This window comes from Lepidochelys kempii, chromosome 21 (genome assembly GCF_965140265.1).
Source record: "Lepidochelys kempii isolate rLepKem1 chromosome 21, rLepKem1.hap2, whole genome shotgun sequence".
NCBI lineage: Eukaryota > Metazoa > Chordata > Testudines > Cheloniidae > Lepidochelys > Lepidochelys kempii.
In genome coordinates this window covers 13,850,771-13,870,029 of record NC_133276.1, presented here as the reverse complement: position 1 = coordinate 13,870,029, position 19,259 = coordinate 13,850,771, and the positions used below count along the sequence as shown (strand labels likewise).

General features: G+C 55.4%; 1 protein-coding gene across 1 annotated transcript in view; it reads left to right on the top strand.

Annotated features, from left to right (window-relative positions):
- CACNA1S (calcium voltage-gated channel subunit alpha1 S) overlaps window positions 1-19,259 on the top strand; it is a 91,778-nt gene that overhangs the window by 57,333 nt on the left and 15,186 nt on the right. The window contains exons 29-38 of the mRNA XM_073320165.1: window positions 7,320-7,448; window positions 8,085-8,150; window positions 8,657-8,748; window positions 10,325-10,484; window positions 11,765-11,892; window positions 13,416-13,512; window positions 14,847-14,949; window positions 15,916-16,017; window positions 16,173-16,297; window positions 17,937-18,065. Of these exons, the coding sequence (XP_073176266.1) occupies window positions 7,320-7,448; window positions 8,085-8,150; window positions 8,657-8,748; window positions 10,325-10,484; window positions 11,765-11,892; window positions 13,416-13,512; window positions 14,847-14,949; window positions 15,916-16,017; window positions 16,173-16,297; window positions 17,937-18,065 (1,131 nt within the window). The remainder of the gene's footprint in view (window positions 1-7,319; window positions 7,449-8,084; window positions 8,151-8,656; window positions 8,749-10,324; window positions 10,485-11,764; window positions 11,893-13,415; window positions 13,513-14,846; window positions 14,950-15,915; window positions 16,018-16,172; window positions 16,298-17,936; window positions 18,066-19,259) is intronic.

Below are 19,259 nucleotides of genomic sequence, written 5' to 3'. Positions count from 1 at the left end.
ACTCCAGGGAACAGGACTCCTCGGAGCTGCCCCTGACCGGGTATTGGGTCATTGGCTCCATTCCCATGTCACCACCAGCTAACGGAAACCAAAAGCCCCCCTGAACAGGACTGCCGCCCCGGACAGAGATGGCTTTAGTGACCAGCACCGTGGCAGCCCCTCTGTTTTTTCACCATTCCTAGCCAGCACGAAGGAGAAACCCATTAGGGAGCTTGCAGAGGTCCTCAAATGCCTGCTAATTTGGGCAGTTGCCAGCTCCTGTCAGGAGTTCCAGGCAGAGCAGCAGCTGCCAGCCCCTTTCCCCAGTCACTGAGCTGCCATTGAGTGGGGCCTTGAAACACTTCCTGGGCTGCTGTGTCCTTCCCAGCAGTACTCAGCTGCGAGGGCACCTGGGCTTCAGATCCCATTGTTGCTTGGGAAGGGAGTTACTGGAGCTCTGGGCTCCCCCTGGAAAGAGCTTTGCATTCAGTGGGTATTGAGAAACACTAACGGGTTGGGCATGTTGCCCAAATCACCCCACGTCCCCTCCTCCAACAAGAGACATCAGGGCTGTTTTTTGGTCTCTTTCCAGAGGGTTCACTTGGCCACCCCAAGATCCCCCCTCCTCGTTTTCCCCTTGACATCGCTCCCACGCGCGCACCTTGACAGCCCCCCTCATGGCCACAATTGAAGATCCAGGGGTGAGGGGAGATCTTCTCTCTGGCCACCAGGAGCTAAGGGACCAAGAGGAGAACTGAGTTCTAGGGACCGTGCTGGAGATTTTGGTTGGGGGGAACTAGGCTCAGTGAAGCTGGGCATGTAGCTGGAGAACATCAACCCCACTTGGTAAGTATTCCTCTCTGCCCGCCATTGGCAGCTGGAGTTTCTGAGTCATTGCCCATCAGGGTATGTGTTTGCACCTGTCTCACCTGGAGTCTGTAGCCTTGTCTGCTCTGGACAGTGCTGGCATGAAGCATTGCTTGAGCAATTGCTTAGGGCTCCAAGCAGCTGATGAGGGCTTGTCATAAATATAAAGGGAAGGGTAAACACATTTAAAATCCCTCTTGGCCAGAGGGAAAACCCTTTCACCTGTAAAGGGTTAAGAAGCTACGATAACCTCGCTGGCACCTTACCAAAATGACCAATGAGGAGACAAGATACTTTCAAAGCTGGAGGGGGCGAGAAACAAAGTTTCTCTGTCTGTGTGGGTTTTTTTCTGCCTCTTTCGCTGCCTCCATTTCTTTGTCCTTTGCCTCCATAGCTCTCCTGGGGGCAGCCTCTAGGGCTTTTTCTGCCTCTTTCGCTGCCTCCAGTCCGGTTAACTCCAATTTGTGTTGTACCTTGGTTACAGAACCAAGCAGAGACAAAAAAAGCAGAACCAAGCAGAGACAAAAAAAGCTCTAACTGCTTTCAGCTGAAAACCTGCTTTCCAGGAGCCCAAAGGGGGAAAAAATGTCCTTTTTAAAATCTGTGCTTCTTGTTCAAAAAATCTCAAATTGATCTCAAAATGATTTCAAGTTAATCCCACCGCTCTGCCACCATGTCAAGGTTCCTTCCCCTCTCTGAACTCTAGGGTACAGATGTGGGGACCTGCATGAAAACCCCCTAAGCTTATTTTTACCAGATTAGGTTAAAACTTCCCAAAGGTACAAACTATTTTACCTTTTGCCCTTGGATTTTATTGCTGCCACCACCAAGCATCTAACAAATATATAACAGGGAAAGAGCCCGCTTGGAAACGTCTTTCCCCCCAAAATCCTCCCCAAACCCTACACCCCTTTTCCTGAGGAAGGCTTGATAAAAATCCTCGCCAATTTGCATGTTGCAGGTGAACACAGACCCAAACCCTTGGATCTTAAGAACAATGAAAAAGCAATCAGGTTCTTAAAAGAAGAATTTTAATTGAAGAAAAAGTAAAAGAATCACCTCTGTAAAATCAAGATGGTAAATACCTTACAGGGTAATCAGATTCAAAACATAGAGAGTCCCTCTAGGCAAAACCTTAAGTTACAAAAAGACACAAAAACAGGAATATCCATTCCATTCAGCATAGCTTATTTTATCAGCCATTTAAACAAAACAGAATCTAACGCATATCTAGCTAGATTACTTACTAAGTTCTAAGACTCCATTCCTTTCCTGTTCCCAGCAAAAAAAAAAAAAAAAACCAACAACACACAGACAGAAAGAACCTTTGTTTCTCCCCCACTCCAGCTTTGAAAGTATCTTGTCTCCTCATTGGTCATTTTGGTCAGGTGCAACGAGGTTGTCCTAGCTTCTTAATCCTTTACCGGTGAAAGGGTTTTTCCTCTGGCCAGGAGGGATTTAAAGGTGTTTACCCTTCCCTTTATATTTTTGACAGGGCTCCCTATTGGCTTTTTTAGTATGTGCCGTGTGGGGGCTCCTCAAAATGTTCCTGCTTAGTCCAATGGTCTAGCACTGCCTCTGGCTCTAGAATGCTGCTTCCTGCCCAAGCGCACAGAGCCCGGGAGCGCCGTGTTTTAGGGAGACCGCACTCTCACAAAACTGTGCCAAGTGCGTCCCAGCGGTGCCACTGGGATGGGCCGCCCTCGTGTTCTGGGGCAAGGGGAAAGTTCGCCAATAACAAAGCCATTCCTGGTGGTTGTTTTCTCCCAGAAAAATTTTAACGCTGGTTTGCAAAGTCTGTCCTCTCTTGCTTTCTCTCTCCTTCCTTTCTCTCTCCTGTTTCTGCTGGCCATTGACTCATGCAAGATGGGGCGGAGAAGGCCTTGCTATTTGAAGCCCTTTCCTAAGTCACTCAGGCCCTGATCCAGCAAAACATTTAAGCACATGCAAGCAGTCCCATTGACTTCAATGGGACTAAAAATAAAGCACCGTTGCTGGATCATGCCCTGTGGCCGTGATCCCAAGCCCACTAAGTCAATCGAAATACACTCGTTGACATCACTGCACTGGGGGTAAGGCCTTACGAGTGAAATTCACTCCTGCACACAGGGCCAGCACAAGGGCTAGACACCACTTAGGCCTGGTGTGACGATGTAAGTGGTGCATATGCCTTGTAGCTGTATTCCCAGCATAGGGGAGAATTGCACCCAAATGGAGCGCCCTAGCCAGGGAATGGAATAGTTAGATCTGCGGATATCTGCTTTCTATCCATGCACCATTTTTGTGGATCGGATGTGGATACAAATTTTGTATCCGTGCTGGGCTCTAGGAATAGCTACACTCTAGGAATTAACAAATTCAGTACACTTGGGCGAGAAGGTTTTGTGTGTGGACGCGAGCCGGGCTCAGGGCAACACCTGAGAAAGAGCCTGCATTAACTTGGTAGGGAAGATGAACCCTAAGTGACTTAGGAGCTTAAGTCTTATTTTCAAAAGTGGCTTAGACACCTCGTAGCGTAAGACCTGCTCTACACTTGAAAATGTAACTGTTGTGTATGTTGGCTAGAGGCATGAAATTTTTACCAATATGTAGGTATACCAGTGCCCATATAAAGCTGCAATATACTGGTATTCCCGTTCCCATATGGGAATAGCTATCCCTGTATAAAGCACCTTCTACACCAGTATAACTGCGTCCACACTGGGGCAGGTTGTATTGCTCTAACTACCCCGGAATAGTTCAAGTGGAACAACTTTCTAGTGTAGACAGGGCTGGTGTCTCATTGAACGTCGCTAGGGGCTTCGGCCTTTAAGTTGCTCTGGTACTTTTGCAGATGTTTCCCCTAGTGCCTATCTTTAGGTTCCCAAGTCCGAACATTTCTCTTCCAGTCTTACCCAGCTTGATATTTCCTTCAACCTGCCCTGGGGATGAGCCTGGATTCAGATCTGCCTTATTCTGTGTGTTAGTTTTTGGGCCATCCTACCCTGTCTTCTTTCTGTGTCTCTTCCTCTCTCTGCTTCCCAGCTTGCTCTTCCCTCCAGCCGCCTTTCTGTCTTTCTCCTTCTGTCTCTCTTTTGTTTCCTGCCTCTCTGACAGTTTCTCTTGCTGACACTCTTGTTCTCTCGACAGACGTTTCTTGCTTCCAGTGGCGGACTGTACTGCCTAAGCGGAGGCTGTAATGGCATTGTAAATATCAGCTGCATGTGCTTGCAGTGGGTCTCTTTATTTTTCTTCTCCTAGTTGTTTCTCTGCTGCACTCAGCTGCTGTGTTTGCCTGGATTGCATGGTGTGAATCCAGGGGGCTGCTCTGCAAATGCACAGGGTGACTCTCCCATTCGGAGTGGGGGTAGGAGCTAAAAACACCAATGGTTTGGGAGCGAAACACACCCAACCTCTAGGAGATCTTCTCACCTCACACTGAAATGTGATCTCCATCCATCTATTTATCCATCCACCCCTCCCTATCCCCCCACTGACCCATCCATCCATATTGCACTGTTGTTCTATCCATCCACCCCTCCCTATCCCCGCACTGACCCATCCATCCATATTGCACTTTTCTTCTATCCGTCCATCCTTCATCCATGAAATACAGCAAAACTCAGCTAGAGACAGAGCCATCTAACTAAGGTTGCATCCGGCTGTTGTACAGACAGGACTGGTACTCTACCTGCTCATTGTATCATCTAATGCAACGTTATTTTGTAAAGGTTGGGGATTGGTCCTGCTTTGAGCAGGGGGTTGGACTAGATGTCCTCCTGAGGTCCCTTCGAACCCTGATATTCTCTGATTCTAAGGTCTCTCCCCCCAGCTGTGTGCACACAGCTTCTTACAATGTGATTTGGTGCAATTGCAGGGATACGTTTCTCGACACTTCCATTCTCTGCGGAAGGTTAGTTTCCCTCCTGGCCTGACATGTCCTTGGGCTCTGGGTTCCCTCAATCCCTGTTCAGCTGTGTATGGTACAGAGCCTGTGCTGGTTTCGGTGGTAACTGATCTCCTGGTGATGGACAAAAGTCACGAGTCCCAGAAGCACATAACAATGAATTTTGTTATGTGCACCAATATGGAAGGGAGGTGTGACACATCACCTTCATATTGGTGCACTTAACAAAATCCATGCGGTGGGGGTGGGGTTGAGGGGTTCGGAGCGTGGGAAGGGGCTCAGGGCTGGGGCAGAGGGCTGGGGTGAAGGGGTGTGAGGGCTCCAGCTGGGATTGCGGGCTCTGGGGTGGGGCTGGGGATGAGGGATTTAGGGCTGGGGCAGAGGATTCGGGTGGGGGCGATGCCACAGCCCTGGCAGGTCTGGGCCGCGGCTGGGTCGGGGCTGGGGTAGGGGCGCCCTGGCCATGGCTGGGTCCGGGCCGGGTTTGGGCGCCCCGGCCCTGCGGCAGGTTGGGGGCTGGGCTAGGTTGGGGCCGGCGGGGCACTCCTCCCACCGCAGGTCCCCGGGCGGGTTGTCTGAGCCAACAGAGCGAAACAAACGCCATCAGTTCGGCTGGAGCAAGTGGGGGCGTTTTAAAGCAGAGGGTGGTGCCCAGAGACCTGGCAGAGCTTTTGCTGCTGGTGCTGATACTGCTGGGGTGGGCAGCAGCATGTGGGAGTGTGAGGAGAGGCAGCCTCAGGAGGCCAGAGAGGGCAGTTGCACTAGGCGTGGGACGATGGAGGCTGGGATGTGATTTGGGGCCGAGATGGAGCTGGGGCAGGGACAACGACAGGCTGATTTTTCAGACTAGGAACGCTTTGGAGAGCAGAATTAGGGACACTTCACTGAGCCCCCTGGATGAACCCACTCTCTCCTTTGCAGAGGTCCCCCCATAGCGAGCCAGCCCCTGGGCTATCAAGAGGGGCAGCTGGAGATGACCCTGCTGTTTTTGCTGGACAGCTGCCTCTGGTACCAAACCATTGAGGTGTTAAGGCCTGGTAACCAAATGTTGCTATCCCCATTGGGCAGCTGGGGAAACTGAGGCAGGGAGAGGGTCAGTGACTGGCCCAAGGTCATCCAGCAAGTTGCTGGTGGAGTCAGGATTAGAATCCAGGACTCCTGACTCCTCCCATCAAGCATTAGGCCACAGCTGCCTTGTGGGGAGTGGAACCTTGTGTTATGATCATCCGATCTTGTGCCTGGCACATCCCCTCAGCTGAATCCAAGGAGCTGTACATACAGGCAGGTCAGGTCTCTGATCCCCCCTCTGCCCCACACCGCCCTGTGAGTCAGTGTGCCAGCCACCGCGGCTCCTGGCTCCTCCCCAGCGAACGCTACCGAACAAGACATGGTGCAGTGAGACAAGACAAAGAGGGGGAGGGATTTGCCCCACAAGCTGTGATCCTGGCTGATCAGCACTATGGAGCGTTTGCTCAGCTTGTTCCAAAAGTTATTGGGAGCCTTCGATAAGATGCAGACACCTGGGGCTCCTGGTGGGGAAGGCAGCGTGTGAGCTACAGGGAAGACGGGGTTAGGGTTCCAGCTTAGGAGACAGAAGGTCCAGCTTCAGTTCCCTGCCCCAGGCTCCCTGGGGCAAGTCATGCTGGGCCTCAGATGCCCGTCGGAACCTAGCCCTGCCCTACCACGCGGCGGGTGTGAAGACTGTGATCTGTGAACTGCTTTGAGACCTGCTGACGAGAAGAGCTAGGAGGTGTTATTACTGCAGGTCCCAGGCCCAGGGATGCACCCGCCAAGCAGCGTTTGGCTACTCAAGCAGGTGTCGCACTGTCACTTGTGTGTCTGTGGCCGCTGTTGCGGAGCGGAGAGTTCCCACCCTTGCCAAGAGCTTTTCTCTCTGGACAGTCTCCTTTGCTGCCCGTCCCCCTTGGGAGGGCTCCGATCCCCGCTTCCCTCCAGACAGGGAGGGACTCACAGGGACTGGGGGCCGCAATATCGTCTTTTGAAGGTCTCCCCCACCCTAACCCACCCTATTCCTTCCCTCCCTTCCTCCCACCCCACCCCGGTCAACCCCGCTCCATGGCCCCAAACCGAATGTTCACAGCGAGCTCCAACCCTTTGCCCCCTGCCATAGACCTGCTGCAGCCAGGTGGCTCTCAGGCCTAGGGTGGTGGGAACCAGAGCCCCAGGTGAAGCAGGGGGGACCGGAGCCCATCATGTAACCCTTGCTGGTGGAGCTGAGCATGGGGGAGGGAGCCTCTCTTCTGGATCCTCCTCGCTGGCATGTACTGATTTGGTAGCACCCCTCGACCCTCACTAGAGCATGCAGCCGGCCCAGCGCGTGGGCTTACTCCACCACACAGAACACCCAAGCTGCAGGAGAGCCCTGAGCGGGGCTGCAGATCCGAGATATACCTGGGCTGCAGCGGTGAACAGTGGGGGAAACGCCACCAGTCCTGCACAGCGGTGGCTCCTCCCCGTGGCCAAGCAGCCCCGAAGAGCCCAGCAGGTCTCCTGGGCCTGTTCCCGCCCTCCCATCCCTGGGGCTTCTGTTCCTACTGAGCGGCTAAGGGGCCTGCTTTGCCTGCAGGATTCTACAGACAATTCCCGCGTCTCCATCACCTTCTTCCGACTTTTCCGGGTGATGAGGTTGGTGAAGCTGTTGAGCCGGGGGGAAGGAGTCAGGACCCTGCTCTGGACCTTCATCAAGTCCTTCCAGGTGCGTGTGGACCAATCCCCAGCAAGAGCTCCATTAGCCCGTAGACGCAGCAGGCTGTTAACCTCGATATGGACCGGTCACTAGCTGGCACACACTTGACATGTAGGTTACCCAAGCATCCGGGAGTTCAGGAGGAGCCAAGAAGGGCTTCCCAGATGCTCATTCATACTGGTGTCAGCATGTCTCAGAGCCTCAGTTGACCCCATATTCCCCAGACCAGTAAGATTGCCAGCTCCCTTGGGCAGGAGCTTCAGGACTGGAGGGACCCTGGGGGTGCTCTCCAGCACCTCAGTCGTGGGCACCTGTTTGTGCGGAGACTGTGCATGTCCCTTTCTCCCTGGCCCCCCCCCCAGTGCTTGTCCCAGCTGCTGGGGCAGGGAGCTCCCTGTGCAGCAGGCTGTGGAGTGAGCGACAGCTGCAGGAACGCTGGAGACCGGGTGTTTTTAATGGCAGCTTCCAGCAGCAGACAGCCTCACTCTCTTGCCAGCTGCCCTGCTGGACCCCTGGCTGGCACCAGAGCTTGGTAGCTCCGGCCCGGAGAATTCCTACCCCTAAAGCAGGTGGGATCCACAGCGGGGATAGGCCGCTCCCTCTCAGCTCCACTCCCACATAAGCCCTGGACCCTTTGTCTCACAGGCCCTGCCCTACGTGGCGTTGCTGATCGTGATGCTGTTCTTCATCTACGCTGTGATCGGGATGCAGGTAAGGAGGTAGGGACAGTGCTGGGGCCCCGGCTGGCGGGGTGTGGGAGAGTCAGGATCCAGGGAGCAGGGGTCACCCCTCAGGAGCTCCTGCCGCACAACGGATACAACCCTGCTGCCTTTCCGTCGGGGGCGGGGGTCTCAGAGTGCTCTGCAGTCACTAGTGAATCAAGCCCCAGCAGCCTCCCTGCCAGGGGGAGGTCACTGTTATCTGATGGGGAAACTGAGGCACGGAGCTGTCAAACTCCCTCTGCTTCACACAGCCAATCGGTGGCAGAACTGGGAACACACCCCGGACCCCTGACTCCCCGCGCTGTACCCAGTCCACAAGGTCATCCTGCCAGGCCAGCCCTTTCCCTGTGGTTCCGGGCTGTTGGCTGGAAAGGAGCCATCGGGAGCAGTGGTGAGGCCAGGAGTGGGCGCGTGGGGTGGAGGGTAGCCACAGATGCCTGTGGCAGTGGGGGTTCCTCTGCCAGGGCAGCTGGGATCTGAGCATGTCGTTCACAGATGTTTGGGAAAATCGCCCTGGTGGATGGAACCGAAATCAACCGGAACAACAACTTCCAGACTTTCCCACAAGCCGTGCTGCTGCTCTTCAGGTCTGTGCAGGCCCCGCCCCTTCCTCATCCCACCGCATCCCTTTCCATTCCACCCCCTCGGTGTGCCTGGTACAGCCAGCCGGGAGCCACTGCTGGGGGAAGCCAGCCTGACTCCCCGAGGAGCAAAGACCCCAGGCTAGCCCCTCACTCCCACAGGTCAGGAAAGGGCCCCTCGTGTGTGCCAAGAGGTTGCACCGGATCACAATGCACAAGTCCAAGTGCAACACAAGGACCTGGGTCTCCATACACGGAAGCAACAGTGAGGTGTACCCATCATGGCACTGTCATCCTGGCCATCCCCAGGCGTTGAACCCGGCACCTCCAGAGCTGAACATGGAGCTGCGCTAGCTTGTTCTGCAGGGCCACGATCCAGAGCCTCAAAGATATTTAGGCCCCTGAAATCAGTGGCATCGAAATACCTTTGAGGATCTGGGTGTAAGTCCCTCAGCTGGCAGCTGGCACAGGCTCGTCCTCGCGGCTGGGGACCGGGCACAGAGGGGGAAGCATGGCTCGCTGACCAGCCGGTTACGGTTGCAACAGGTTGCAGGGAAAATACACCGTGGGGTCAGGTTGTGGCCTGCGTGTGCCTTGGGGCCCACACTGGGCTCCCCAGAACTTCCCCAAGAAGACACATGAGCCCTGTTGGGGGTGCCCGCAGCCCCGCAGCCCATCAGTGGTGCCTGACTCTCAGGTCAGCTGGGCTTGGTGCTGAATGCAAGGCCAAGCTTGAGTTTTCCACCACCCAAAGACGCTGTTGGGCTGAAATTGAAAAGCTTTGTGGGACCGCGTTGATTTCAACAGCAGTCCTGATGGCAACGTTTCCAAACGATTCAAATCAAAACTTTAAACATGTTTAATTCCTCCTAAGCTTAGGCTATGTTTCTATGCTTCATGTTTCCACATTGTGGAAATTAAATGGTGCGCTAACATTTGATGTTTCAGAAATGAAATACTTTTGAATTTCCATTCCGCTGTAAATTTCAAAATGTGGATTTTTTCCCCTCTGGAATTGGTATAAAAGGAAGTGTCAGCATTCCCCATTGGAAGGAAACTGGTTTCTTACCAGTGCTAAGAAGGGATAAGAATAACAAATATGGTCTCTGGTTTTTTTCAGTCCAACCATCTCAGGGGTGTTTGATAAACATCGCTTGTAAAGCCCCCTCCCCTTTGTGAGTTATCACTGTGCCCATTTCACAGATGGGGACGTGACTTCTACTGTTGCATGGAGAGCCAGTGGCAGGGCCGGGAATAGGAGCCCTGACTGCCACTCTTCTGTTCTAACTGCTAGACTTCACTCTCTTCCCAAATCCAGGGATTGGACCCAGGAGTCCTGAGTCAGTACCCTGTTTTAACTGCTGCATTGTACTCCCCTCCCCAAGTGGGGGCTAGCACCCAGGAGTCCTGACGCCTAGTCCCCTGCCCGCCCACCGCTGGGACTAGAACCCAATAATATTGATTCTCGGCCCCTGCTGTAACCACTAGATCCTGCTCCCTTCCTGCAAATCTCATCCCATACTTCCTGGGCAGGGCAGCCCTTCCCTGCAGAGCCTAGGTGGCATTCTCCCTTTCTCCCTAGGTGTGCGACAGGCGAGGCCTGGCAGGAGATCCTGCTGGCCTGCAGCTATGGGAAACTGTGTGACCCCGAGTCTGACTACGCCCCAGGGGAGGAGTACACCTGTGGCACGGGCTTCGCCTACTTCTACTTCATCAGCTTCTACATGCTCTGCGCCTTCCTGGTACGGTCCCTGATTCCGGATCCCCTTGTGTTCAGCTCCCGGCCCCTTCATTGTCCTGGACGGGAGAAGGGTGAAAGTGGAGGCCGGGGACCAACCAGAGAGCTAATGCCAAGGCTTTCTCCCATGAGCTCTCCCGTGGCACCCCAGGTCCTGGGCAGCCCCAGAGCAGTCCAGACAGGGTCCGAAGGGTTCAGCGTGTTCTGCATTGTGCAGCTGCCGTCCCCCTTTCTGCGAGGCTGAGGGCACAGCACGCTTCATTCGCCAGTGGCAGAAGGAAGGCTGGGAAGAAAAACCCCAGTGCTGCTCCAGAACTCAGTCACCAGGAGGTGAAGTCCTCCACCCTCCAGAGCCCACCCCATGGTAAACTTGAGCTCCAGCAAGCCAGAGAGCCCTGCTCATGGCTCCTGGACTCTGGTCTCCCAGGGGGCAACCCATGGCAATGCTGTCAAGCCACTGAGCCACCCACAGTCACGCAGGAGGGGTTGAAATGAACGGGCTGCCATGCGGATTGAGGACAAATGTCAGTATTCGTCTTGCGGGGGCGAGGGCAGGACTCGCCTGTGGTTGTCATAGGTTTTACCAGCTGGGTATGAAATATTTCCAGGGCGCTATGGTCTGTTCCCTGCCTGACGATAGCAGCAGACTCTGCTGGCTTCAGGAAACCTTCTCTGCCTGGCCCTCTCTCAGTCCCTGCGTGAGGGGATCCATCCACTGCCTCTTTTCCCCCTCTTTTTTCAGCCTGGGATCCTGTGGGGCACATGGCTCCTGGGTTGGGTCTTGCTCTGGTGAGAGCGAGGCACATAAAAACGACCCTCTCGTGTATTCTCCATGCAGTAGTTGCGCTAGACAGGCTGGGAAACGCTCTCCAGCTTGGATTGGCTGCCCATCGCGTACTGCTGTAAGGACAAAATGTTCCTGAATCCACAGGGCAGGCCTGGTCCCTGCATGATGGGTCCCCCAGGGCGAAGACAGAGAATGTCTGAGCCAGGATATCGGAGTTGAGATCTAGCAGGCAGGCTGGAGAGGGGAATTTTGTACTAAGTGTGTAATTTGTCAGAGGAGACCAACCGGTGGCAGTTTAGAGCACAGGGAAGATAGTGCGCGGCCCAGTGCCCTGCTGTCATCTTATATAAGCCCTTCACATTTGGAGACCCCATGTCCTTCCCTCTCCAGGGCTTTGTGGGACAGACACTCAGCAGACTTCAATGGGAGCTGCTTTGCACTAGCTGAGGATCTGGCTCCGCATCTGGTCCCCTTCACATATGCTTATCTCTTGCCAGATTATCAACCTCTTTGTCGCCGTCATCATGGACAACTTTGACTACCTCACGCGGGACTGGTCCATCCTGGGTCCGCACCACCTGGACGAATTCAAAAGAATCTGGGCAGAATATGACCCGGAAGCCAAGTGAGTGAGCGCTGGTCTATGGCTGGCCTGGGTCTGAGTGGCAGCCAGGGAGGCCTGCAGATTATTTCCTTAAAAGGCTAAGAAAGAAGTTAGCACAGCTGGAAGGTGCTGGATTGGCAGCCTGTGGGCCTGAAGTCCCCTATTTATCCACAGCTCCGCCATAGCATGGGTAGCGTCAATACCAAGGGCTATGACAGACTCTCCAGTGCTGGCAACTTTTAAATCAAACCTGTATGTTTTTCAAGATGTGCATTAGTTCAAAAGGAATTATTCGGGGCAAGTTCTCTGGCCTGTGTTGTACAGGAGCATTGACCGGTTCTGTTCCCTGCTACCCAGAACGCACTTGTTCACAGGCAGAGCCTTGAGCTTGAAGAAGAATGTCATTTCTTCACTGCTTCAGTGAGCGATCAGTCCGCCGAAACAGGGCCCAACAGGGCTAAATCCAAGCGCACCCCCAGGTTCAGGTGCTCGCCTTGAATACACTGTTACAAAGTTATTTGTTATATAGTGTATAAACACTTTCCTGCTTAGCGGAGATTAGTTTGCTAACTCCGTTGTTTACCTGATCAGGTTGCTGACCCAGATGATCACCTGGTTGGACTGCTGACCCAGTTGTTAAGCAGATCAGGTTGCTGGCTCATCTTTTCACCCAGCTGTTCTCCCTCCCTGCCAGACAATGTCCCAACACCAAAAATATACCTGCTATATATTACGTAACCTACAAGGAGGTCAGACTGGATGAGCACAGGGGGCTCTTTTGGTCTATGGCTCTAAAGCCCGGCTGAGATGATCATCCAAGGTGCTAATTATAGTGGTGGCTTTCTGAGACCTTTTAAGAACTGGCCTGAGAAACAGCAACTCATTTAACGCAGGCCCCCAAACTACCCCCAGCTGGATTCTAGACCTGGGAGCTTTCCTGTCCCCTGAAGCATCCAGTCCCCAGTGACATAATATGTCAGCACTGTAGTGTCATTCTAGAATGGCCTGCAATATGAAATCCCATCGGTTTCAAAATTATCTGCCTACCTACATACTTCTGTGCCCCCCATCTCTGTAGTGCCTGGGGGCCTCGCCTACATTAATGAATTTACCCTCGCAACAGTCTGTGCAGCAGGGAAGTGTCCATGTTGGAGATGGAGAAACTGAAGTACAAACAGACGTAAAGCCCAGATTTTTCAAGGCTTTTGGCACTGCTGCACTGAGTTTTTAATGCCTCACTGATTTAGGAGCCTAAGGTTCATTTTCAAAAGAGATTTAGGCACTGAAGAGCCAAAAATCCCATTGCCAGCACCTATATCCCTTTGGAAACGAGACTTTGACACCTGGATCAGTTCGGTGTTGCATCACTCAGCGTAGCAGCGTCTGATACCGTTAAAATCTGGGCCTAAGTGACTTCCCCAAGGTCACACAGGCAGTCAGTGGCTGAGCCAGAGATCCAGCGCTTCTGCCCCCGCAAGCCAATTAACCCCACCCCCACCCCCAGCATTTGCAATTCTACCACAGCTGTCTCTTGACTCCTGCAGGGGAAGAATCAAACATCTGGATGTGGTGACCCTGCTGAGACGCATCCAGCCTCCCCTGGGCTTTGGGAAGTTCTGTCCGCACCGCGTGGCTTGCAAGGTAATAAGCCCTTTGCAAAGGGAAAGGTTCCATTATTAACATGCCGGATGGCTCACCTCCCCGTCCCAACCCCTCCCTCCAGCACCCCCTGCAGCCTCTGGGTTCCCCAGCTCCCACTGAAAGGAGCTGGGGAGAAATCCAGAGTTGGTTTTGAGTATCCTCATGATCTGATATCAAGGGTTTAATGGAGAAGGAGGCTTTTTGGGGGAGCGAGACAATTTAAACGGGCAGAGGCTGACACACTTCAGGTTTCCTGAATGATAATCTCCCATGGTACAGTCAGTCCAATACAAGGCGGAGAACCCCACCACTGAGAACACTCCGAAGCTCTTGGTCAGACACAAATCTCAGCTAGAGATGGGTCCAAGCTGCACCGCTCAGCTCTAGTGTCCCCGTGTTTGGGTCTGGGGTTGGGGTCCAGGCCCTTCTTCGGCTTTGGTGGGTCACACTGTGGCTGCGTGAAAGCTGATGGCGGGAGTCCGAACTCCTCAGTGGGGAACGTGTCCTGTTGCCCGCAGGGGGCAGCTCTCCAAAAGCCGAGGCTGCAGAGGGAGCAGGGAGAGTGGACGGCATGGCTGTTGTTCCGTAGGCATCTGGCACTTCTTCCTGCACCCGCTCATTCTCCACAGAGCACGGGAGACGTTTCTGACTCACGCCATCAAAGCGTTAACAAAGCCACCCAGTTCCTGGGTTGGAGCTTAAGGCAGCTTTGCCATTTTAAACCAGCCGTGGATTCTGGACCATTGGGTGAAATTGTATGTTATCAAGAGGCCATGGGGTCTGATCCCGGAATCCTTTGGGTTGGACAGGCTCTCTAGTGGATCCTCTAGTGCACCCCGCTGCCTTTGTGGTTGGATGGATTTCATTGATCCCATCCCATCCCTGATAGAAGGATGTCTTCCCAATTCCCTCACCTTCAACATCTTCACTGGTGAGGCCACTCCCGCCATACGCAGCCTGCTGCTTAACCCAACCCGTCCGTAGAGTTGTAACCTTTAACCTGACCGTTCCCATGCAGCCAAGGCCTCCGTGGTCAGTCTTTGCTGCCTGGTGAGCTGTGCTCTGGAGAGCGTCCTTTGCACAAGTGCCGTGCAATAGAGACGGATCTCCGTTGTCATGAATATAAGGGGGACTCTCTCTAAGGGGGCTGCTGGACACAGATGGACCGGGAGGGTCTCTCTGGTTCCCTGGCTCTCAGACTGTGTTGCCATTGTCAAGGCACCGCATCTCCCTGAGGCCTGGCCTGAGCAGTCCTGCCGGGGTCTGCTGCCGGGCCTGGGCGTGGGAAGTGCACTCCGGGCTGGGGGTGAACGCGGTTGTCGTTTGTTGCGCAGCGGCTGGTGTGCATGAACATGCCTCTGAACAGCGACGGAACCGTCACCTTCAACGCCACTCTCTTCGCTCTGGTGCGGACAGCCCTCAAGATCAAGACGGAAGGTGAGGGACGCGCTCTGTCTGCTTTGGTGCCCTGCCCTGCCAGCACGGCGCTGGCTGGTGCATCTATAGAGACTGCCTCCAAAATGCTTCCCTAGCTCCGCCCATGCAGGGGTCCCTCCCCAGCACCAGCATGAGCTGTGAGTAATATCGGCTACCCTGGTGCCTTTCGTATGGGGGACCTAGGGCCAGATCCTTTGCTGCTGCAAATCAGCACGACGTGACTTCAAAGGAGTTAAGCCTATTTACACCTGCTGGGCACTTGGCCCATTATACTTTAGCCTCGCAACGCCGGTTGTGCGGTAGGGGAGGGTTGTGCAGGGATCCTTTCACCCTTCCGCAGAATGCTGCCTTCTTCTTCGAGTAGCGCCCCCCACCTGCGATTGGAGATGTTTAGTAGCAGTGCCCGTGCGTCCCGTGCATGCATTCCCGGCGTCCCCGGACCCCGTGCTGCGGGTATGTAGAGCTGCACGGGCAAATGGCCCTCGGTTCCTTCTCAACCACCCGCTGGCCTGAGACAGAGCGTCAAGCTTGCCCGCTTCAGCTTAGCCTTGAGTTCTCAGTTCAAGGTTTAGTTTCGTTTACTTGCCTCTCTTCTTTATTTTATAATTGTCCCTCTTCCGTTAACTTGGGGAGGTTCTGCTTAATAGGCCCTTTTTTCCTCCCCCACCCCTTCCTGAGGGGTTTGCCTTGGGGATTGTCATTCACCTGGTGTGCCGGGATTCCTGGGATGCAAGCGCTGCCTTTCCCGCTGGGAATCAACCCCGGTCAGCGACAGACATTCCCAGCGTATCCGCTGTCTGGGACACGCCTACAATTCCAGCCAGCTCCAAGGTCTGCTCAGCTTTTAAAAGCAGATCTAAAAACTCCTGGAGAGTCAACTTAGGATCCCCATGATGGAGCTCTCCGTCCAGCCAGCGGTGTTCCCTAGGGGAAGAACGAATGGATTGGTGGTTTGTCTCCCCACAGGTAACTTTGAGCAGGCCAATGAGGAGCTGAGAGCCATTATCAAGAAGATCTGGAAGAGAACTAGCATGAAACTCCTGGACCAGGTCATTCCGCCGATTGGAGGTGCGTCTTCCCATGGGTGATCCAGAGACTGTGTTTGCCATCCTCCCTGGCTTATTTCTCCCTGGCACCCTCTGCCCGCCGCCCCACGCCGCTCGGAGGGGGGCTGGGTATAGCCGCTGGGCAGTGTTACACTCACTTGGCTTTCTCCCCTCCAGAGGACGAGGTGACCGTGGGCAAGTTCTACGCCACCTTCCTCATCCAGGAGCACTTCCGGAAGTTCATGAAGCGCCAGGAGGAATATTATGGGTATCGGCCCAAAAAGAACGCCATTGCTATCCAGGTCAGTGCCAACAGGTCTGGGGATCCCAGCTGCTCCTCTTGCCTGGATAAAGCAGCCAGCTTGTCCCTGCTGCACAAAGGCAGGGCAGGGCTCAGGAGGCAGAGTTGCCTATTGGATAGAACACTGGCCTGGGACTCGAGAGACCCGGGCTCTGCCACCAGCGCCGCTGGGCAAGTCATTTCCCCTCTCTGTGCCTCAGTTTCCCCAGCTGTAAAATTGGGATAGTGACACTGACCTCAGTGGTAAAGCACATTGAGATCGCCTCATGAAAAGTGCTCCACAAGAGCGAGGTGGTGGTGTTATTATGTGCCGGGCAAGGTGGGAAGGAGGCCTAAGTATTTGAAGGTGTCGGTACTAGGCTGGCAGAGGAATTCTCGAGGGTGGCCGGAGGGGAAGTCCTGGGACAGAGCTGAACAAAGGGACATGGAGACAGGGGAATGGGCTGTGGGTGGAAGCTCTGCCCCTTAGAACACTGGAAATGGGGCTGCATAGGAGAGCTGGTGGATGAGACAGGAGAGCCCAAACAGATCTCAGTGTGTAAGGGATGGGACCCCACGTTAAGAGGAACAGTCCTGAAGTGGAGGAGGCTGGCCCAGCCTAAGGGACAACTTGGTGGCTGCCTCCTCGGGGCCTGGCAGTTGGTCTCCGCTGCACACAGCTTGGACTGGTGCCTGGACCGAGCTCTGGGCTTTCAAGGGCTTCCCGTGATGGAATCTCAGAGCTGGTGCCCCCACACCACCCTTCCTGCAGCCCTGCTCCTTCCACGATGACCCAGGGTCGGTCTCTACAGGCAGCGCGATCTAGAGGAGTAAGCACGGTGGAGAGCAGCAAGGCACCTGGGTTCTTTCCCCACTCTGCCACTGACTCATTGTGTAGCCTTGGGCAAGTCACTTCCCTCCTGTCTGCCTTGGTTTCCCCACCCATGAAATGGGGACAAAGAGGCAGGGACAAGGGGAAGGTCTGAGGCTCATGTCACTCCCTGCCCCCCTTCTGGCTGATGGAACGAACAGCCCCACACAGGAGTTTCAACTGGAGTCCAGGCTCCCTGTGTCAGAGGTCCTGGGGGGCATGTCCCGAGCACAGAGGACTCCTCCCCTGGAGAGATGCGGGTATTTCTCTTGTCCAACCTGGAATGCAGCCATGTCTCAGGGCTCCCCTGGCCTCCCCCTGGGGTGTAGGAACATCGGTCCCTGGGTGTCAAATCCAGTTCCCACATGTGCAAGGTGAGATGTGCCAGCCCCCATGGCCCTGCAGGAGGGGCAGAGATGCCGATGCCCTAGACAGACCCCCCGCCTCCCCCGGCCCCATGACTCAGCTCATTTACCCTCTTCCAGCCCCATTGCGTGAAGTCACTTCTCTGTGTCCCCCTTTCCTTCCCACCCAGTGCACAGAGCTAGCGCCGGGGGAGAGGCTGCTGAACCAGCAGGCACCAGAGTCCCCCCTTTGGGAAGTAGGCAAGGCAGCCTGGGCTCGGTGGAGGCAGCTGGGGGGCAGGGCTGCGGGTTCGGGGAAGGAAGCTGGAGCTGCCGGGTAAGCGGGCTTTGCTGAGCCTCCCTCTCCCCTTGCCTGGGCAGGAAGCGCTCGCCCTGCCACCAGCAGCCCCGTGAGTGACCTTCCCCGTCTCTGTCCGTCCAACCAGGCCGGCCTGAGAAGCATCGAAGAGGAAGCCGCACCCGAGATCCACCGAACGATCTCTGGGGACCTGACCGCCGAGGAGGAGCTGGAGAGGGCCATGATGGAGGCAGCGATAGAGGAAGGGATATACCGGGTGAGCACAGCGAGAGGTACCGCCCGCTCTCCCCACACCCTCCCCGCACGTACCAGCCCCACCGCCGGTGTCCCATGCGGAGCATCGTGTGCTGAGCGGTGACTGCTGCAGACAGGGTAGGGGCCCCCCAGAAGGTGCCAGGGGTGAGTGATGATGCCCGAGATCAGTCACATTGTCATGGCCGCTTGGTGCCAAACACTTGGGCAGGACCCAGCTCTGTGTGAGCACGTGAGCCGGCGGGTGTGGCACGAAGCCACAAGCATGGGAGATGCCACAGTCTGTGGAAATGGGTCTGATCACAGAGGAGAGGGTCAGTAACAAGAAACCACGTCACCGACTGGCTAAGTCGCCGTCACCGTCTCCTCTGTTCCCAGGCGTTAGGTCAGGGGTGAGCAAACTTTTTGGCCTGAGAGCCACATCTGGGTATAGAAATTGTATGGCGGGCCCTGAATGCTCACAGTATTGGGGTTGGGGTGCAGGACGAGGTGAGGGCGCTGGCTGGGGGTGCGGGCTCTGGGAGGGGCCAGAAATGAGGAGTTCAGAGTGCTGGAGGGGGCTCTGGGCTGGGGCGGGGGGGTTGGGGGCTCCGGCTGCGTGTGCAGGCTCTGGGGTGGGTCTGGGGATGAGGGGAGGGGTTGGGTGTGCAGGAGGGTGCTCCGGGCTGGGACTGAGGGGTTCGGAGGGCAGGAGGGGAATCAGGGCTGGGGCAGGGGGTTGGGGTGAGGGAAGGGCTCAGGGGTGCAGGCTCCAGGTGGCGCTTATCTCAAGCAGCTCCCAGAAGCAGCAGCATGTCCCCCCTCCGGCTCCTATGCGGAGGCGCGACCAGGCGTCTATGCAGCATGCTGCCCCATCCGCAGGCGCCGCCCCTGAAGCTCCCATTGGCCGTGGTTCCCAACCAATGGGAGCTGCCGGGCGGTGCTTGGGGAGGGGGCAGCATGCGGAGCAGAGTCCTCTAGCTGCCCCTACGCATAGGAGCCGGAGCAGGGACCTGCCGCTGCTTCCAGGAACCGCACAGAGTGGCCCCTGACCCTGTCCCTGGCTGGAGCGGGGCAAGCCCCAAACCCCGCTCCCCAGAGGAACTCGAGGGCTGGATTAAAATGCCTGGTGGGCCGGATCCGGCCTGTGGGCAGTAGTTTGCCCACCCCTGCGTTAGGTGGAGCTGCGGGCTGGTGACCTGATCTCAGAGATCTCTGG